Here is a 16,143-nt window from a genome sequence, read left to right as displayed (position 1 = left end):
TCGACTGACTTTGAAAATTAAACAGATGGTCTTTGTTAATTGGGAATTTGTATAAAATGTATGCTCCAATAATGTGCTAGACTAGTTTGAATATGTTTGTCCACCTATCCAAAGTCAAATAAAGAACAACCTGAACCTAACAAGTCCATGGTTGTCTCTATAAAATTAAAATTTGACACATTTGAAAACATACTTGTTTAAGCAAAATAATAAGGATTTTCTCTTTTGAATTTTGAAATTTAAAATACAGACTCAAACCTTTTTCTCTCTTATATTTTGTAAATAAAGTAAATTAACATTGCTATAACTTTGCAACTTTGCAGAATGAATGAGCATTCATCCACACTTGTTTCTTTATACGTTCCTCAAAAACCGCAGCACATTTAAACAGTCAATTTGTCTCCATCAGGGTGAAAATTGTTTTCACATTTACATGCAGTTCAGCATGTTGAAGTGATCACAGCCAGGGATTGATCCTGGATTTCAACTCTGTTAAAGTGCCCAAAGTCTCATACGTTCATGTAGGACAATATTATTCCAATTCATAAATGAGCAACAGAAGCACAGAATGATGAGGCATTTTGTTTACATTTTCCAGATGCTTTCATTTCTTGAGTTAACCTTTAGGAAAGCAAATTTTGATTTTTAGAGACTTATGATGTTTCATAAACAACATAAATTCCTTCCTTGCTACAGAACTGCTTATTTTTATGCCACTAAACAGCTGATATACAGTATTTAGTCATTTTTAAACCATAATTCACATGGTTTTCAACCAAATCATCACTTTAATATAGTCATCAGTGTTTCTGCTGTTGTCAGATGGATTATCATGAACTGTAGTTCAGATGCTAAGCCTTCACTCTACCTTTGGGATCTTCTTTTGCTACACATACCACCAATCAAAACCTAATTTCTTCCAAAAGTGTCTTCGAATATTAATTCAGGATAAATAACTCATATTTCAACAGAAAACATTTCTATATAAATTTTCACTTTGGTGGCAAATCCTCTGAGGAGTCATCAGGAACGTTGTTGAACTGTGAAAGGTTCATTTGGATGTCTGCGCTTTTAATCTATTATGAGAATCCAGTTTCTACAAAACTATTGTAGCTGATCTCTTGAGGAACGAAACCACAGTAACAAAATCTGATTTTCCAAACAGAGATTATGATTTAACCATGAAAACATTTGAATATGAAATATTTTTACTCTACCCACAGAAAAAGAATTTTTTTTCTGTGAATGTATAATTCTGGATTTTGTTGATGCATGCATAATGAAAGATTGTCTCAATCTAACGGTTGAGGTGAAAATGTAGTACCAGTGGCTGCTCATGGTTTAGACGGTTGACTTAATTTTTTGTAAGTCAGCCATTTTATCATCACATAGTTTAAACTTTTGATGATGGAGAAACCCAGATTCAGTGGAATATTTTGTAACTATGATTAATTGTATTAAATGCAGCATCGGGATCCAAAATTAAAAACTACAGATCCGAGTATATTGCTAAAAGTTTCACCACCACAGTTTTTGTGCTGTAATGTGCTTTAATTCCTAACAGCACTTTCTAAGAGATATAAAAGTTTCTGAAAACCGAAAAATGATGTGATTTCCTCTCATTACATTTAACATTTAACAGCAAAAAGCCTGTTAAATATTTAGTGCGAAGGGATTTTTCAGCACTTCTTTTCTCTGTGTTTCTTTCAGCCATTTGGAGAGCAAAGTTCAGTTGTTGGAGTCTCAGCAGAGAGGAGAGCTGGAGGACATGAGACTGGAGAAGAACCGGCTGCAGGTAAAGTTAATGAATGGAACATCTGTGTGTTATTATAGTAAAGAAACATCATTGGCAAAGGACTGTTTGGACAGGTGTCTGAGTATGTATTAAAATTAAAATTAATCATGAAAGGTCTCTCAGATGTTTATATTCTCTTAATCATGATTTTAGCATAGAGTTTGACTCAGTAGAGCCACACTTTAGAGTCGAAAAATAAAAATTTAAATGCACACATTAAAAACTGGTGAAGTAAATGTAAGTCATCCACAAACATGCAAATAACCATTTTCCTCATGTGATTTCCTTTTCAAAAAAAAAAAAAAATTCATGTATGAACAATAATCTCAGTTGTTAATGTTAGAATAAAAAATGTTAAATAATGCATAATATCTTAACAATAATTCGCAATAATAAAGACCAACAAATTGCTCAAAGAATACACAGACAACAATTAAACATTAATAACCTTCTGATTTCCTTCAGTCTGTTATCAGGACTCAGATGGTGGCCATAGAGTCTTTAGAGAGGCAGCTGAGAGTTGCCACTAGCAACAACACGGCTCTACAGAAGCAGCAGGCTCAGCTGATGGAGTCAGTCCACACACTCATCGACATGGTGGCCACGACTACAGGTACGTCCAGAAAAACTAAGAGATTATCTGGAAATAAGATCTTAACACTTGATATTGGTTTGCATTATGTCATGTGTTTTGCTTTCAGGGTCTCCTCCTCGGAGCCAGATGTGGAAGGACTGTGCAGATGCTTACAAAGCTGGTCATTCTGCCAGTGGTCTGTATCTCATCTACATTGGTAACAGGACAGAGCCTGTACAGGTAATCACTTGATATTCAAGAGTTCAAGCAATTTTCAGCATTTAGATGATTTTATGTGTGAAAATATGGGTGATTTTTTTGATGCGCAGGAAGGGAGAGGTTGGGTATTGGGATAATAATAAGAAAGTACTAATATCCACTTCTGTTGGTAGGTTCTGCCATTCATATTTAGTATCTTTTTTGTAATATTTTTATTTGGTTGGGACAAATAACCAAATAAATTAGTAAACACATACATTTAGTATGTGTTTACTAATTTAGTAGTATGTCAGTAAACAAGCATACATTTAGTATGTGTTTACTGAGTCAAGAACCAGGTAAAAATAGTCAATTTGCTCCAATTTTCATTTTTATTTTTTAGCACATTTGTAATAATGATCAAACAATACAATGTATTTGCAGTTGTGAATGCCATGGGAGTTTGACTTAAGTCAATTTCTGTTTTGTTTTCTATTTGGATTACATTGTGTCCCTCATATGAGTCAAATTTTTTCATTTCTCCTCCTGAAGGTTTATTGTGACATGGAGACAAATGGTGGCGGCTGGACGGTCTTCCAACGGCGTTTTAACGGCAGCGTGGATTTTCAGAGGAGCTGGAGGGAGTACAAAATGGTCAGCATGTTTTAGAATGAGTGCAGTTTAAAAAAAAAAGAAATTTTAAAAATAAACCATCAGGTGAATTCATTCACCATCACTCCTAATCTCCTTGTCCTCTTGGCCTGCTGCAGGGTTTTGGGGATGTGTCGGGGGAGCACTGGCTGGGTAATGAAGTTTTATACCTGCTAACCAGTCAGGGTCAATACTCTCTGAGAGTGGAGCTACGGGACTGGGAGGGAATCTCTGCGCACTCCCAGTATGACCGGTTTACAATGGCCAGTGAAAGACAGCAGTACAGGTGACTCACATGCACACATGGCCACCCTACTGAAAGAGAAATATTTACATTATAAAAAATAAATACATTTGAATTTAACATTTCAATTCAGATTCAGTACCTTAACGTAAGGCCTGTGAGGTTCCAAAATTATTTACATCTAACCCCAAGTGTATAAAACACACAACAGATACATCAAGTCAAAATAAAAAGGTATTAAAAATGTTGGCTAATTTATCACTTTTCCATATAACATTGTACTGGCTAAAATGCTTATTAGCCCTAATCAAGCATTTTTTGTTTTATTTGTGTTTTTTTTCTTTTTCTTTTTTTTTTACCAGCTGTTTGATTTTACAAAATGTGTAAGTAAAAACAAATGTTCATTGCTATTTTTCAGGAATGAACAAAGTAAATCTTTTTTATGCTAAACATTTCACAATGTCCCAAGAAAGTATATCGACATTAAATGCTAAGATTTTATGCAGCTGATAAATATCTGTGATTTTTGAGGAGTAGCTAAACACCCAGGTAAAGAAAACTAATAACTAAATTCTATGTATCTGCTTGATTAGAAGCTTTTCGTTTTTAATAAGCCAATTCAAAGTGAAGAAAACACTGAATCTGAAATACCATCTTTAATAGTCTGACCTCAGTTTAGAATTTTTCACTTGTTTTAGTATTTATAAGGATCAATGCCAGACAGAGTTTTGATGAATCGCTGATTTGTGCACATTAAGAATTCTGGAAAGTTCTTTCTTTCTTTTTACAATGATTGCATGTTTATTGGTAGATGAAAACAGATAATGATTTATGACAATCACTAGCAATTACAGTATTTTTATCTTAATAAGCCAAACACAAAAATGTTATTCTGATTTTGTTTGCCAATAAATCTAAAACTTTTAATCATTCATAAAAACAGATGTAACACACATTCCAGTGGCTGGATTTCTTTGAATTCTTTACATGGAAACTATCTGGTCTGTGTCACCAGCTTATTTTCTGTCAAGAAAATGTACAAACAAACTGTATCCTTAGACATACATACAACAAAATGCAACACAACTCTGACTTAATGTGTAATAGTGCACATATAGTGCACATGTTAGGTAAGTGATTTTTGAGATATTAATCAGAATTAATATATTTGAAATACTTAAAATGTAGACCACAACTAGAAAATCTATAGTTATGGCTCACCTCAAACCTATAAGTATAAAATCTTCACTTTATATAGTTTGGTATTTGAATTTAACACTCAACTAAAGACAATAGTCAAAAATAGCCATTTGATATCCTAAAAGACAGAGCAAGAGTTAAACAATTTTTGTCCAGAAGAGATAGAGGAAAAAGGTCATTTTCCTGCTGGCCAAATAAAGGTAAAGGTGTCCTCATCTGTCTCAATTGAACAAAAATAACTCGGACGGCTGCAGTTCGTCCAAAGTGCTGCTGTCATACTACTCACTAACACCGCTGAGGTGGAGCGCATTCCACCGGTTCTTAAATCACTACAACGGCTCCCCCTGTGTCAAAGGGTAGATTTTAAATTACAATTACTTCTCTTAAAAGCACTGAATGGCCTTGGGCCTAAATATATCTCTGATTTACTTCGAGATTACAAAACATTCTGATCCCTCAGATTGTCTGTGACAGCTTTAGTGAGTGCTGATGGAATCAAACTCAGTTTTTATCCTCCCTACCTGTGAAACAGTTTGAAACCAGAGAGCAGCTCAAAGTGTATGCTCATTTTGATCAGTGCTAAAACAAACATCCCAAACTCAGTGTTTCCTTACCTGCAAGCCAGATGTTCTTGCAGTCTTTGAAAGTCAGTAAAAGTGTTTTTAGGGTTGGTTTTTTTTAAGCTGCTTTATTCTCATTGATCAATCATTAATCATTAAGGAAAAAGAAGGTAAGAACTCAATGGATGAACAAATTTTATGTCTACAGCTACCATACAATTTATATATAAATTATACTGTATTTTCTTTTTGCAGAGGAAAGTTAGTTAGTTAGTTAGTTAGTTAGTTAGTTAGTTAGTTAGTTAGTTAGTTAGTTAGTTAGTTAGTTAGTTAGTTAGTTAGTTAGTTAGTTGCCATGTGCATCTGTCATTCACTCATTCATTTTATTTTCATAATAAAATATGAGAGTTAGTTTGACAATAACCTTTAGTTCAGAGACAAAAGGACAAAACAGTAAAAAATAAACAGTAAGAATGAAAACTTAGAAAGACTTTCATACAACCTGTAGAATAGCTCATTTAAACAACTTCAATAGATTAGCAAGCAAATCAGCTTAGTGTATGTAAAGTAGAAAGGAATGCATTTAACTTTTTATGTCTGCAAAAAAAAGACAATAAGGTAAAGAAAATGAGAAATGCTTTACCTGTTCTTACATGTTTTATAAATCTTATTGTCTCTTTTCTCTCAGATTGTATCTGAGAGGTTACAGTGGTACAGCAGGAAGACAGAGCAGCCTGATCACCCACGGTGCCGGCTTCAGCACCCGAGATCACGACAACGACAACTGCGACCACTGCAAATGTGCCTTGATGCTCACTGGAGGTAAACTTTCTTTTCTCCTTTTACTAGAGTTAACAGGTTCCAGGTCAGTAGTCATTATGTGTAAGAAACATTATCTTTTTGAAAATTGAGCTATTGACATATCAATGACAGAATAAAAAAAGTAATAGTTTTAAATTGGGTATTTCTAGGGTGGAATAGTACAGATAACAGTTTATTACATTTCCATCAAAGAGTGTATCTCTACCATAAATCAGTACAAATGTTTAAGTGCTTCAAAAGACACACCTTTTACTAGTTAAGAATCAGAATTATTGGTATTATGCCAAAAGGTCTGGCCAGTCAAACATTTGTCTCTGTCAATACACTTTCACCTTGACCAACCGCCAACACAAACAGCTCTTTGGGTCTCCTCAGCCTGCCCTCGATAGCTTGTAATCACAGATTAACTTAATCGTTTCGGCTGCAATCCTCCAGATCTCAAAGGAAAAGACTCCAGAACTGACCGTTAGTCAGTGAGTCATTTCAAATCACAGCACTTTATAGAGAAAGACAAAGTAAAATAAAAAAGAGTGACTGAGATGGAAAGAGCAAAGAAAAGTAAATGAAAAAAAGACAAACAGAGCTCCATCATCAGTCCCCTCAGGCAAAAAATACATTTGTGCCCAATTTGAAAATAATGAGTACTCTTTGTGAAAACAAAACAAAAGAAAAACATGCTGTTTTTAAAAATTTCAGTGTAATTTCAGACACGTGTCACAAGGTAAAGTAAAAGCCTCTCTGGATCAGCCAAAATTTGCCTGACTTTTTAAAAAGTTTATTTTCTTTTTATTTGCAACTCTATATTGATTGTATAAAAGTTGATTTAATTCCATGTTTTAAGCTCCTAGCTATTCTGTAAGGCATTTGTTAACTCTTTGCTTTAGAAATGCAAAGAGACAAGTAATGTGGCTTTATGTAGCATCAAAAACTTGTATTGTCTGGTTTCTTTAAACTTTGTTGCAGCTTTTCTTTAATAAATTCAAGTGGGGCTTATGCAGTTGTTTGAACTTTACCAGGCCTGAATGGAAAACAGAAAGCAGAACACTTGATTAAAGATCTGTTTTTTAAACATTCAGTTTAAAAGAAAAGCTTTGTGAAATTGAATCACTGGGGTGAAACAAGGACAGCAATGTAAACAGAGGAAGACAGAAAGATTCAATATTTGTAAAAAGTGATGCAAGAGTAAAGTTTTTCAGCTCGTACCCATTGATTCAAGATTTTATTTTACACTAAGAGATTAGAGCCATTATTAAAGTACTTCATTCAATAAACCTTTGAGATGGAGCCATTTAATAAACCAAAGCCAGACAAAGCTTTTATGGGGTCCTTAAGGAGAAAATGGTTTAGGCCCCCAAGCAGCACATAATAATGCCATAGGCACGCTATGGATTTAACCACTCACATCCGTGTTAATGGACCATTGCAACTCCTGAGCTGCTTTCTAACCTAAAATTATTATGAAGACAGACATGTAGGCCCCTGCAAATATTCCAAACCAAAATTATGTTAGGGCTGAAGCAACAGTATTCATGTTGTATTTGGCCAAAGTGCTGCACGTGGACCGGCAGATTCCAGTGCCCACAGAACGTTTCAGCTAAAAGAACCACAATGAAACAAATAAAGTCCTCTCCTAATAAAAACAACAATTCAGTCGAACTGAATTCCCTCAGTCTTAGGCATTTGTGCTTGGATTGATTGGTGCCCATAAATTATGCTTGGCAATTTATGCTGCCAAGCATAAATTACTCTTAATTGCTACTAACTAGACTTTGTTAGAAGTAATCATTAGGGCACGGTGGTCCTCAATGAAAAAATAAAATTGTCCTTCTCTCCTAATCTCTATTTTTTTCTGTTTTATGCCATCAAAATTAGAATCTTTGCAAAAATCTTTCTTCTTTCTCTTTGTACCTAATTCTCTTTATCATCGTGCTCTTTCTCCATGCAGGTTGGTGGTTTGATGCCTGTGGCTTCTCCAACCTTAATGGGATCTACTACACAGTTGGGCACAACATCAGGAAGCTCAACGGCATTAAGTGGCACCACTTCAGAGGCCCCAGCTACTCCCTGCGTTCCACTTCAATGATGGTCCGACCCTACGACTTCTGAGAAGACCCCTCCACACCCAAGACTCCTGATGTTTGGCAACAACCGTACAAGCATATGTCTAGATTCTACAAAAAATACAAAACAACGTTTCTTATAGTGTTTAACTTGCAACAAAGCATCTCAGCTTCTGCCGCATGATGCAAACCTGGTGCCTCCTGGGGATCTGATTAAGTACGGTTTATGACCAACAATTGATCCACCATAAAAGCTCTGCAGCCTAAGCTTTCAACTCACAAGCTCTAGACCTATGAGAGATAAAAACGTGACTGTGTCAAGATCATGTCAATTTATTTGAGATCTTGTTTTAGATGTTATAAGAGCAGGACATGTTTGTATGTTGTCTTTGAAGCAACAAGTGTTTGTCTACATTCCCAAAGACATGAACTGTGATAAATAAGATATTTAGTGCTAAGAGAAAAATTGGCATCAGTCTTTTACATCTGACACTTATAAGACAGGTTGGACTGTTTGTTGGATTTCAGATTTAGAAAGAGATTTTCAGTGTCCATGTACTCAAATTAACCATGTGTGAAAGGTTTGGGGAAGAGAGAATAACATCTTTCAGAATCTTGGTTGCTTGTTCCATGGTTTCTGAGCAACACTTTATATAGAAACTATGTGCCTCATTAATTTGATCAAAATTCTTCCTTAGTCTATAATGAATCCAGAGACAGCATGTACCTTGTAAATTATGAGCTTTTAAATGTTATTGAAGAGCTCGGCTGCTAATTTATGTACCGCCTGGGGTCAGTCAGTTGAGTTTTTAAGAGAAGCCAATTAAAGAATCACTGCAATAATGATGGTTAAAAGAGAGGATATAAAATTTTTAGGATTTTTTAAGAGATTGGGACGATGTATTTTCATCACTGACACATAAACAATTTGTTGTGTATGTGTCAAAATGCTAGGAGAACTGTTTGTAATAGACATGTGGTCCAACATCATGTTTGTTATCTACAAATGCATCTAAAAAAAATAGAATATCATCAAAAGTTAATTTATTTGTGTAAGTTAATTCAAAAAGTAAAACCTTTTTTTCTGTGAATTTTGTGATTACAGCTTACAGCTAATGGAAATCTAAACGTTTTCCTCAACATCCTGCAAGTAAAGTAATTCGATGTTGTTACCTTTTTGAGCATAGGTTGACTTAGTATATCCATAAAACACAACCACACTGAAAGGATTAAGGTCTCATTTAACAAAATTTCACCAATTATTATTATTTTTTTTAGTTTAATTGTTTTCCTCTCATCTGTTTATAAAACCCCCAAACAATAACTATTGAACATATCATTGTGACTGTCTTGTGACAGTAGCATTCACTCCAACACACACTTTTAACATGGTCTCTGTACCTGATGTTTCTCTGAATTTACATGCCCTGTGTATGTATGTGCATTCATGTCTAATGAATTGTTCCCAAAGTCTTGAACCTGATAATCCTCTCTGGGCTGTGGCTTATCCCCATTGCTTGTGCAATTTCTTTGACCTCATCTTTTTCCACACTTACTATTATGTTGTTAAAAAGACAGTGTGAACACTCAGCTTCTTTAGCTATGACCTTTTGTGGCTCACCGTCAGTGAATGTCTGGTGAACATGAAAGGAAAAGCAAAAATGTGGTTTTAAAGTTACATTTCTGTATTTAAAATCCTTTTTTTTATTTGGTCCTTTGCATCTTTTTTAAATTTAGTTTTAAATTTTCATTAGATGGAAGCCATAATCATTAAATTAATACTTGACATATATTACTCGGTCTGCAATAGATCTATTTAATATATGAGTTTCACTTTTGAAATTAACAAATTAACTTTTCAATGATATTATACTTAACTGAGATGCATCTGTACATGCTAAAAGGTTTGTGTCATCCCTTGAGAAAATAATGTGCTGGCAAATGCTGTTAGACTGTATTGGATTTTGTCAAATTGTCTTTAAATGTATTAAAAGAGAAACTTTTCATAAAATCAAGGAGCATCTTGCAGCAAAAGAAATGACTAATGGACAAAAAAAGATGTGAACAGCGGCATGAATCCATGGCACTTTCTGCAAGTGATTGTGTCTACAGTAAAAGTACACATTTATTGGCACCAGAGAGTTGTGGACAAAGTGTACAAAAATACTGACAAGAAGACTTGAGGCATGAGGGAAGTTAATAGCTTAACACATCAGTAACAAAGAAAATGAGTCACAGTAATGAGGGGAGAGGAGAAGCTCAAGTGGATCAACAGATCTGATGCCAGAACTTCAGGAGGATGCAACGGATGATCATCCAGCAGAAGGAGGTGATTCTTCAAAGATGTTCTCATTATGTGCTCTGGTTTCTTTCAGAAGGTGGCTGGCTCTTATTGCCCTGGAAATAGAGCCAAATGAAAATCAGCAGGACTAAAGGGGGAGTGTGTTGCTGCTCTTAAGACTCAAACAAAAATTGCAGAGAGCTGCTTCTGAGATGCCAAAAACACACTGATGGACAAATAGCAGTGCATCTCAAACTTTGATCATCGTGTACAGTTCCTGCAAAGAAAAGGACTTGCAGACATATTATAAATGAATGGAAACTGATCAGTAATTAAGGGGCGGTTTAATGTAAGTCTTGCAGCTGTAAAAATGCTGAGTATTATGGTTTTCACTATTGTTCAGAAAATAAAGGCACGCAAGCTGTTTTTTTAATGCAATTATCAAGTGATATGGCAACACTTACTGGACATTGATAGAAGGAAGGAACTAATTAACTAAATGCAAACACGAGTCAAATCCAAATCAATCTTTTTCTTCTCTTGTTTTATGTTAGGTAGAAAATCTGGACAATGAAATGAGAAAAGAACAAATAAATGACAGATGTTGGGATTTGATTGCATCCAGATCCTGAAGCAAATAAATGTTGCTTTGATTATTTTCCTAATCCAAACAATCTGGACATTTTCTTGTTTCTTGTTGAAGTCTGCATTTTATTATTGCCTCTGAATTAATCTTTCATGGCACTCATTCAGAAAATAAACAAGTTGAAGAACATATTTATTCTATTCAGTGCAATGGTTTTATTAATTCTTCAATAGAGATGGGTTTTTGCTCTTTTAATCTGTACACCTCCATTACATGAGTTTGGGGCTCTATGATTAAAAAGTAAAGCAAATACCTCACAGATCATCAGTGTAAAACTGAGCAGTTCAGTGCAGTCAAGTTTTAGTAAGCATGCATTATCATTTTTAAAACTGGATGAAACTAAAAGATTGAAGCTAAAATAAAGGATTACCATACACAACAGAAACAGTAATAGGACAGGACATTTTGACCCGTGACGTAAGGTTTGGGATGAACACCTTTTAAAACACCAGCTTCTTCCCAAACATCAATTAGACTCTGCACTTTCCTTTGCAAAGAGGGGATACTGTGAATTCTTGTAGATATCAAAACATTATTTTTAAGTTTCTGTGAAGACAATATTAATACAGCTGCAGAAATATGAGCCAAAAAAAATTACATTTTGGGGATTCCTTCCTCGGTGTGAGGCCCTCTGTATGCTTACTGGTGTCTCCTTCACATGTCCCGCTAACCACGTCCTCTACAACCAACTGTTTCTAATGAGTGCTTCAAGAAAACTGGATGTGGTGCTCCTTCTGGTTCCCAGTGCTGAAATGTAATGGACCTAAAAAGAACTTGTTGCTCAAATAGGAATATTTCATTTTGGTTTCATAAAGCCTCATAAAAATGTTCAGTCAGTTTGTTAAGAGGACAAATCTAAGTGCCAAAAAGAGCCACTTTACTCTGGGGCAATGGAAGGTTAGTAAAAGAATGATTGACATTAGTTGGAAGAGTGGGGATTCAATATGCCTCTGGGCAAAATGATAATCCCCCTTTTGACATGAGCATGCTTATAGGTTGCATAATTTCCATGCTTGAGTTGATTTCGATAAAAACATCTGCAAAATGACTAAATTGTAGCTGAATCATATTTTCATAACCAACCCAAAATGTGCAGTATTTGGCCCAAGTGAGAATCCCAGCTGTGAGGAAAATAGTTATCATGCATCAGTGGATATGACATCTCTGCATATCTGTCTGCAGCTGACAGCTAACCAAGGGTGCAGAAGTCAACAAGTCTTATCAAGAAGACTTGATAAGACTTGATAAGACAAGGGCTTGCTCAAACAAGTTTTGATCAAGCCATTGTACACCTAAATGAAAGGTTGAAAAACCATATAAATGGAAACAATGAAAGGATAATATAAGTAATAGCTGCACTTTAAAACCACAATTATGAAAACAATTACAGAACTTAAGAATTTCATATTACTGGTATCATTGGCATGTTTTAATTATAGGCTTAAGGATGTCTTTGAACTATATATGAGTATATAGTTCAAATAAGACATGAAGGAAACTCTATGTTTTACAATAAACAACAAAGCTTTGATCTCTATACTGTCAAGTTTGTGGCCGGAGCTGAAAGGCTGTGCATGAAAGTTTCCCTACAACTCACACTTAGTTACCCACGGTCTGTTTGAAGGAGCCTGCCAGCACTGCGTCAAACAATTAAGACAAACCTATGGAAGAATGATTGACCATTCAGTTTAAAATATAACTCTAACAACTATTAAGGTAATGTATGTAAAATTCAATATTTTGGAAAAAATTAACATGATAAAAAAATATCTCACACATGATTCCAGATCTGAGCAATTATTAATGCCCCTTTTTTATCCTAAGTGACATGAAACAAGAAGCTTAGTCTGATTTAAAATCAAGAAGTATTTTGTTTAACGGCGTACAATATATCGGGTTTAAACTATAGGTTTTAATGGGTTAAAACAAGAATACCAGGGGAAATGCAAACACATCTATTTTAAACACAAAATAAGGTCTTAGGAAAGTAACCGCATGTATTAGAGTTGGTGTTTAAACGATCAATACTTCAATAGTTTGAGAGTGCCCTCTTGTGGTTCAAACTTTGTATCACAAACCTTATGTCCAGCTTATGGAGATCTGAAAAAAAGGTTAATGTTAATAAAATCCCTACAGAAAAAAAAAAGTATTGTGAAATATATAGTGAATAAGCAAGAAATTAGGTAAGTGAATTGCATTTTTATTGCACCTTTAATGACTGTCACCAAAATATAGTGTTTTACAAAGACAAATCATAAAAAAAAAATTTTTTAAAAAACGATTAAAAGGCAAGAAAATGGCCCATTTTGTAAAACAACAAAGAAACAAAACATATGGTAGACTTGGCAACAACAAAGCTTGTAAATAATATTTTATTGAATATTTAAAATACTATTATATTTACTTGTGTTTGTCCTCTTATTAACAGTAGCTCACTTTGCCTTTTAACTTTACTGCTTTCTGTTCTCTCGCGGCACCGGTAGAGACTCTTCCTGATAGAGTAAAACGCCACTCTGGTGTGTTAGCGGTTTCTCTGAAGGTCGTCTGTGCTAACTGTGAGTATCTCGAAAATGTATTTATTAAATACTTTTCGTTGTTTGGAGTTTATACCAAATTGCCCTTCACAACGAGGCCAAACGTAAAGATTGTTCAGGCTTTAATTTAATTTAGCTGCTCTTTCCTCCTTGACGCGGTTGAGTTAGCCGTTAGCTTATTTTGACCTAGCTAACATTAGCGTATCTTCCATTAGCTAAGTGCTAACCAGAAAGTGCTTTGAAAATAAAACAACACTGTTTATTTGCTTACTTAGTGTTTATACATACATATCAACTAGACATTTCCTAATAACATGGGCTTGGATTGATTATAGTGAGCAAAGTCATTGTTTCTCCGCAAGCAACTATTAACACTACTCAGCGTCTCAGTCAGATCTGATGAGTTTCACTATATTTTTAAGTAATTTGATTGTAGCAGTTGTATAGCTTTTATTTTTGAGTAATTTGCTCAATATACTTGTTGAAAATTATATTAATTTCTGGTTTAAAGACGGCGTTCTAGATGTCAGTTGACATATTAAGAGTGCTGACCTGACATAGCAACAGTGCTTCATGGCGATCTGCCTAAAGTTAACATATTTGATAATCACTTCGTTTTTATAAAGCTAATTTCTCATCCAAAGTCAATATTCAGTTGCACAAATAAATTACTGAACCATGAATTATGAGGAGCTCATTCCAAGTAGCGTGTGACATTACTTTGTTCTATCAATACCTAAACATTATCATCCGGTGTTGTGTGTGTATGTGTACCTATAAAATATCAGATGATTATTTGTAGATATGTATTTATATGAAACATGTTATGAGAAGAATAAGGCATACTATGTCGGTTTGTAAAGTTAACGTGTTACTTTCTGTGTTGGTTTTTTCTTTCTTCTAGCTGGTTAAACATGTCGCTGCCAAAGCCGGTAATGAGGGGCTTGTTGGCGAAGCGCCTCAGGTTCCATCTGCCCATCGCGTTTGGAGTTGCAATAACAACAGCTCTAATGTACAAGGTGGGAACAGGGGACATGTAAAACCCAACTTTGACTAGTACTGTAATGCAAACTATAATAAGAACAATTCAAAATGTTCCATATGCACATACAGCGTCTCTTAAAAGGAGACAAATATTTCTCTGTATTTGGTGAGTTCAAGCCCTACACAGAAACCAAACCTGGAATCATAAAAGCATATAAACTCAAAAGGTTCATAAAGCATTCATTTATGAGTTAACATTTGGTAAACATAGTAAAGGTTGTTTCATGTTTTTAAACTAAAAGCAAATTTTCATTCATTTAAAAAATTTAAGCTGAGTAATTGGGAATGCTTTTTTGTGCGTGAGAATGTGTCTGTTTCAACCATACAAATAATTTTTATAAACAAACAGCGGGAATAATCAGCAGCAATAACTTACATTTTTAAACGTATATAATTGCAAATCATTAGATATAACATGTTTATAGCAGAAAAAATAACATTAACATTTTCTTAAAATGTGCAGCATTCTTTTTTGTGAGAACCCAGTAGATGGAAAAGTTTGTAGATTTACTATGAGCATAAAACTTGTTATTTGTGACCATGGGACTTGCAGTTGAGTTGTAGCAGTACAAGTTTGCTGTCTGTGCAATGTGATCTTTTTCTTTTGGCTCAGTAGGGAGCAGTTTGATGGAACCTTTGTGTTGGACACATTGTCTGTCACAGTATTACGTCTGTAACCCCTTTGACTTTGTAGCATTAAATCTCAAAATTAGTCTTGCAACAATAGAAAATGTTACAACTTGCAAAACATTTATTAAATTTATTTTGCATGTGTTTGCTCTGCAAAATATTTAATTATTAAATAAATATGAATATTATTTATAATAATGTAAAATAGTATAGAAGTTTAGGTCTTACATGTTGAATTAAATTGTGCATTGTATTTTCTGCCCAACAAATGTCTTATTGTAGCAGATGTTTAGCCTAAATCCTGCACTTTACCTTCCAGTTCTCAGGGTTTATTTCCCTGATTAGATTATATAGAAACAAAATTGAAATTCTCTGTTTGCTACAGTTTGGAGTGACTGAACCCAGAAAGAAGGCATATGCTAATTTCTACAAGCATTATGATGCTGTCAAAGAGTTCAACGCCATGAGAGAAGCAGGGATCTTTGAGAGTGTGCGTCCTGCTGGAAAGTAATACATATGTAAGTCTTGATATTGAAAAGGAATCGTATGCCTTGTACCACAAGCAATATGCTGGTACAAAATTCTCGTAATTGAAACTAGCTGTATCTAATAGTTGTGAATATCCTTCTTCCAGCTTCACCGTCCCGTCATTCATTCCTGGCCTGAAGATGGTTTCCCTTTGATGCTTACTGATTACATATGAACACTGTTCTGCTGTTTGTTCCTCAAAATAAACTATTCTATTAATGAAATGCTGTCTCTGTGCTTTACTTATTGAGAAACAAAATATTTTCGAAAGTGCTGCCAAGATTACGTATTTATTATGTAGTATTTGTAAAAATATACTATACATGAGAAATCTTGCAGCTAAGCTGGAGGTCTAAATGTAAATGTTTTATGTGTA

The 16,143-nt window shown here is 34.6% G+C and overlaps 2 protein-coding genes across 2 annotated transcripts; both read left to right on the top strand.

Moving 5' to 3' along the window:
• The first annotated feature begins 738 nt into the window (after positions 1–738).
• LOC116711087 (angiopoietin-1-like) lies at positions 739–11,162 on the top strand. The gene is made up of 7 exons (XM_032550462.1): positions 739–1,795; positions 2,261–2,408; positions 2,497–2,609; positions 3,120–3,221; positions 3,338–3,504; positions 5,911–6,044; positions 7,990–11,162. The coding sequence occupies exons 1-7, from the start codon at positions 1,769–1,771 to the stop codon at positions 8,148–8,150; spliced, it is 852 nt and encodes a 283-aa protein (XP_032406353.1). The 5' UTR covers positions 739–1,768; the 3' UTR covers positions 8,151–11,162.
• A 2,315-nt stretch (positions 11,163–13,477) lies between these two features.
• On the top strand, positions 13,478–15,991 carry LOC116709757 (cytochrome c oxidase subunit 6C-1-like). Its single transcript, XM_032548414.1, has 4 exons — positions 13,478–13,586; positions 14,470–14,584; positions 15,625–15,757; positions 15,874–15,991. Exons 2-3 carry the CDS (start codon positions 14,480–14,482, stop codon positions 15,748–15,750), a joined length of 231 nt encoding a protein of 76 aa, XP_032404305.1. The 5' UTR covers positions 13,478–13,586; positions 14,470–14,479; the 3' UTR covers positions 15,751–15,757; positions 15,874–15,991.
• The last annotated feature ends 152 nt before the right edge of the window (positions 15,992–16,143 follow it).

The sequence above is a fragment of the Xiphophorus hellerii genome, chromosome 20 (assembly GCF_003331165.1).
Source record: "Xiphophorus hellerii strain 12219 chromosome 20, Xiphophorus_hellerii-4.1, whole genome shotgun sequence".
Taxonomy (NCBI): domain Eukaryota; kingdom Metazoa; phylum Chordata; class Actinopteri; order Cyprinodontiformes; family Poeciliidae; genus Xiphophorus; species Xiphophorus hellerii.
The sequence above is the reverse complement of the archived record's forward strand: the minus strand, read 5'-3'. Positions and strand labels throughout refer to the sequence as shown.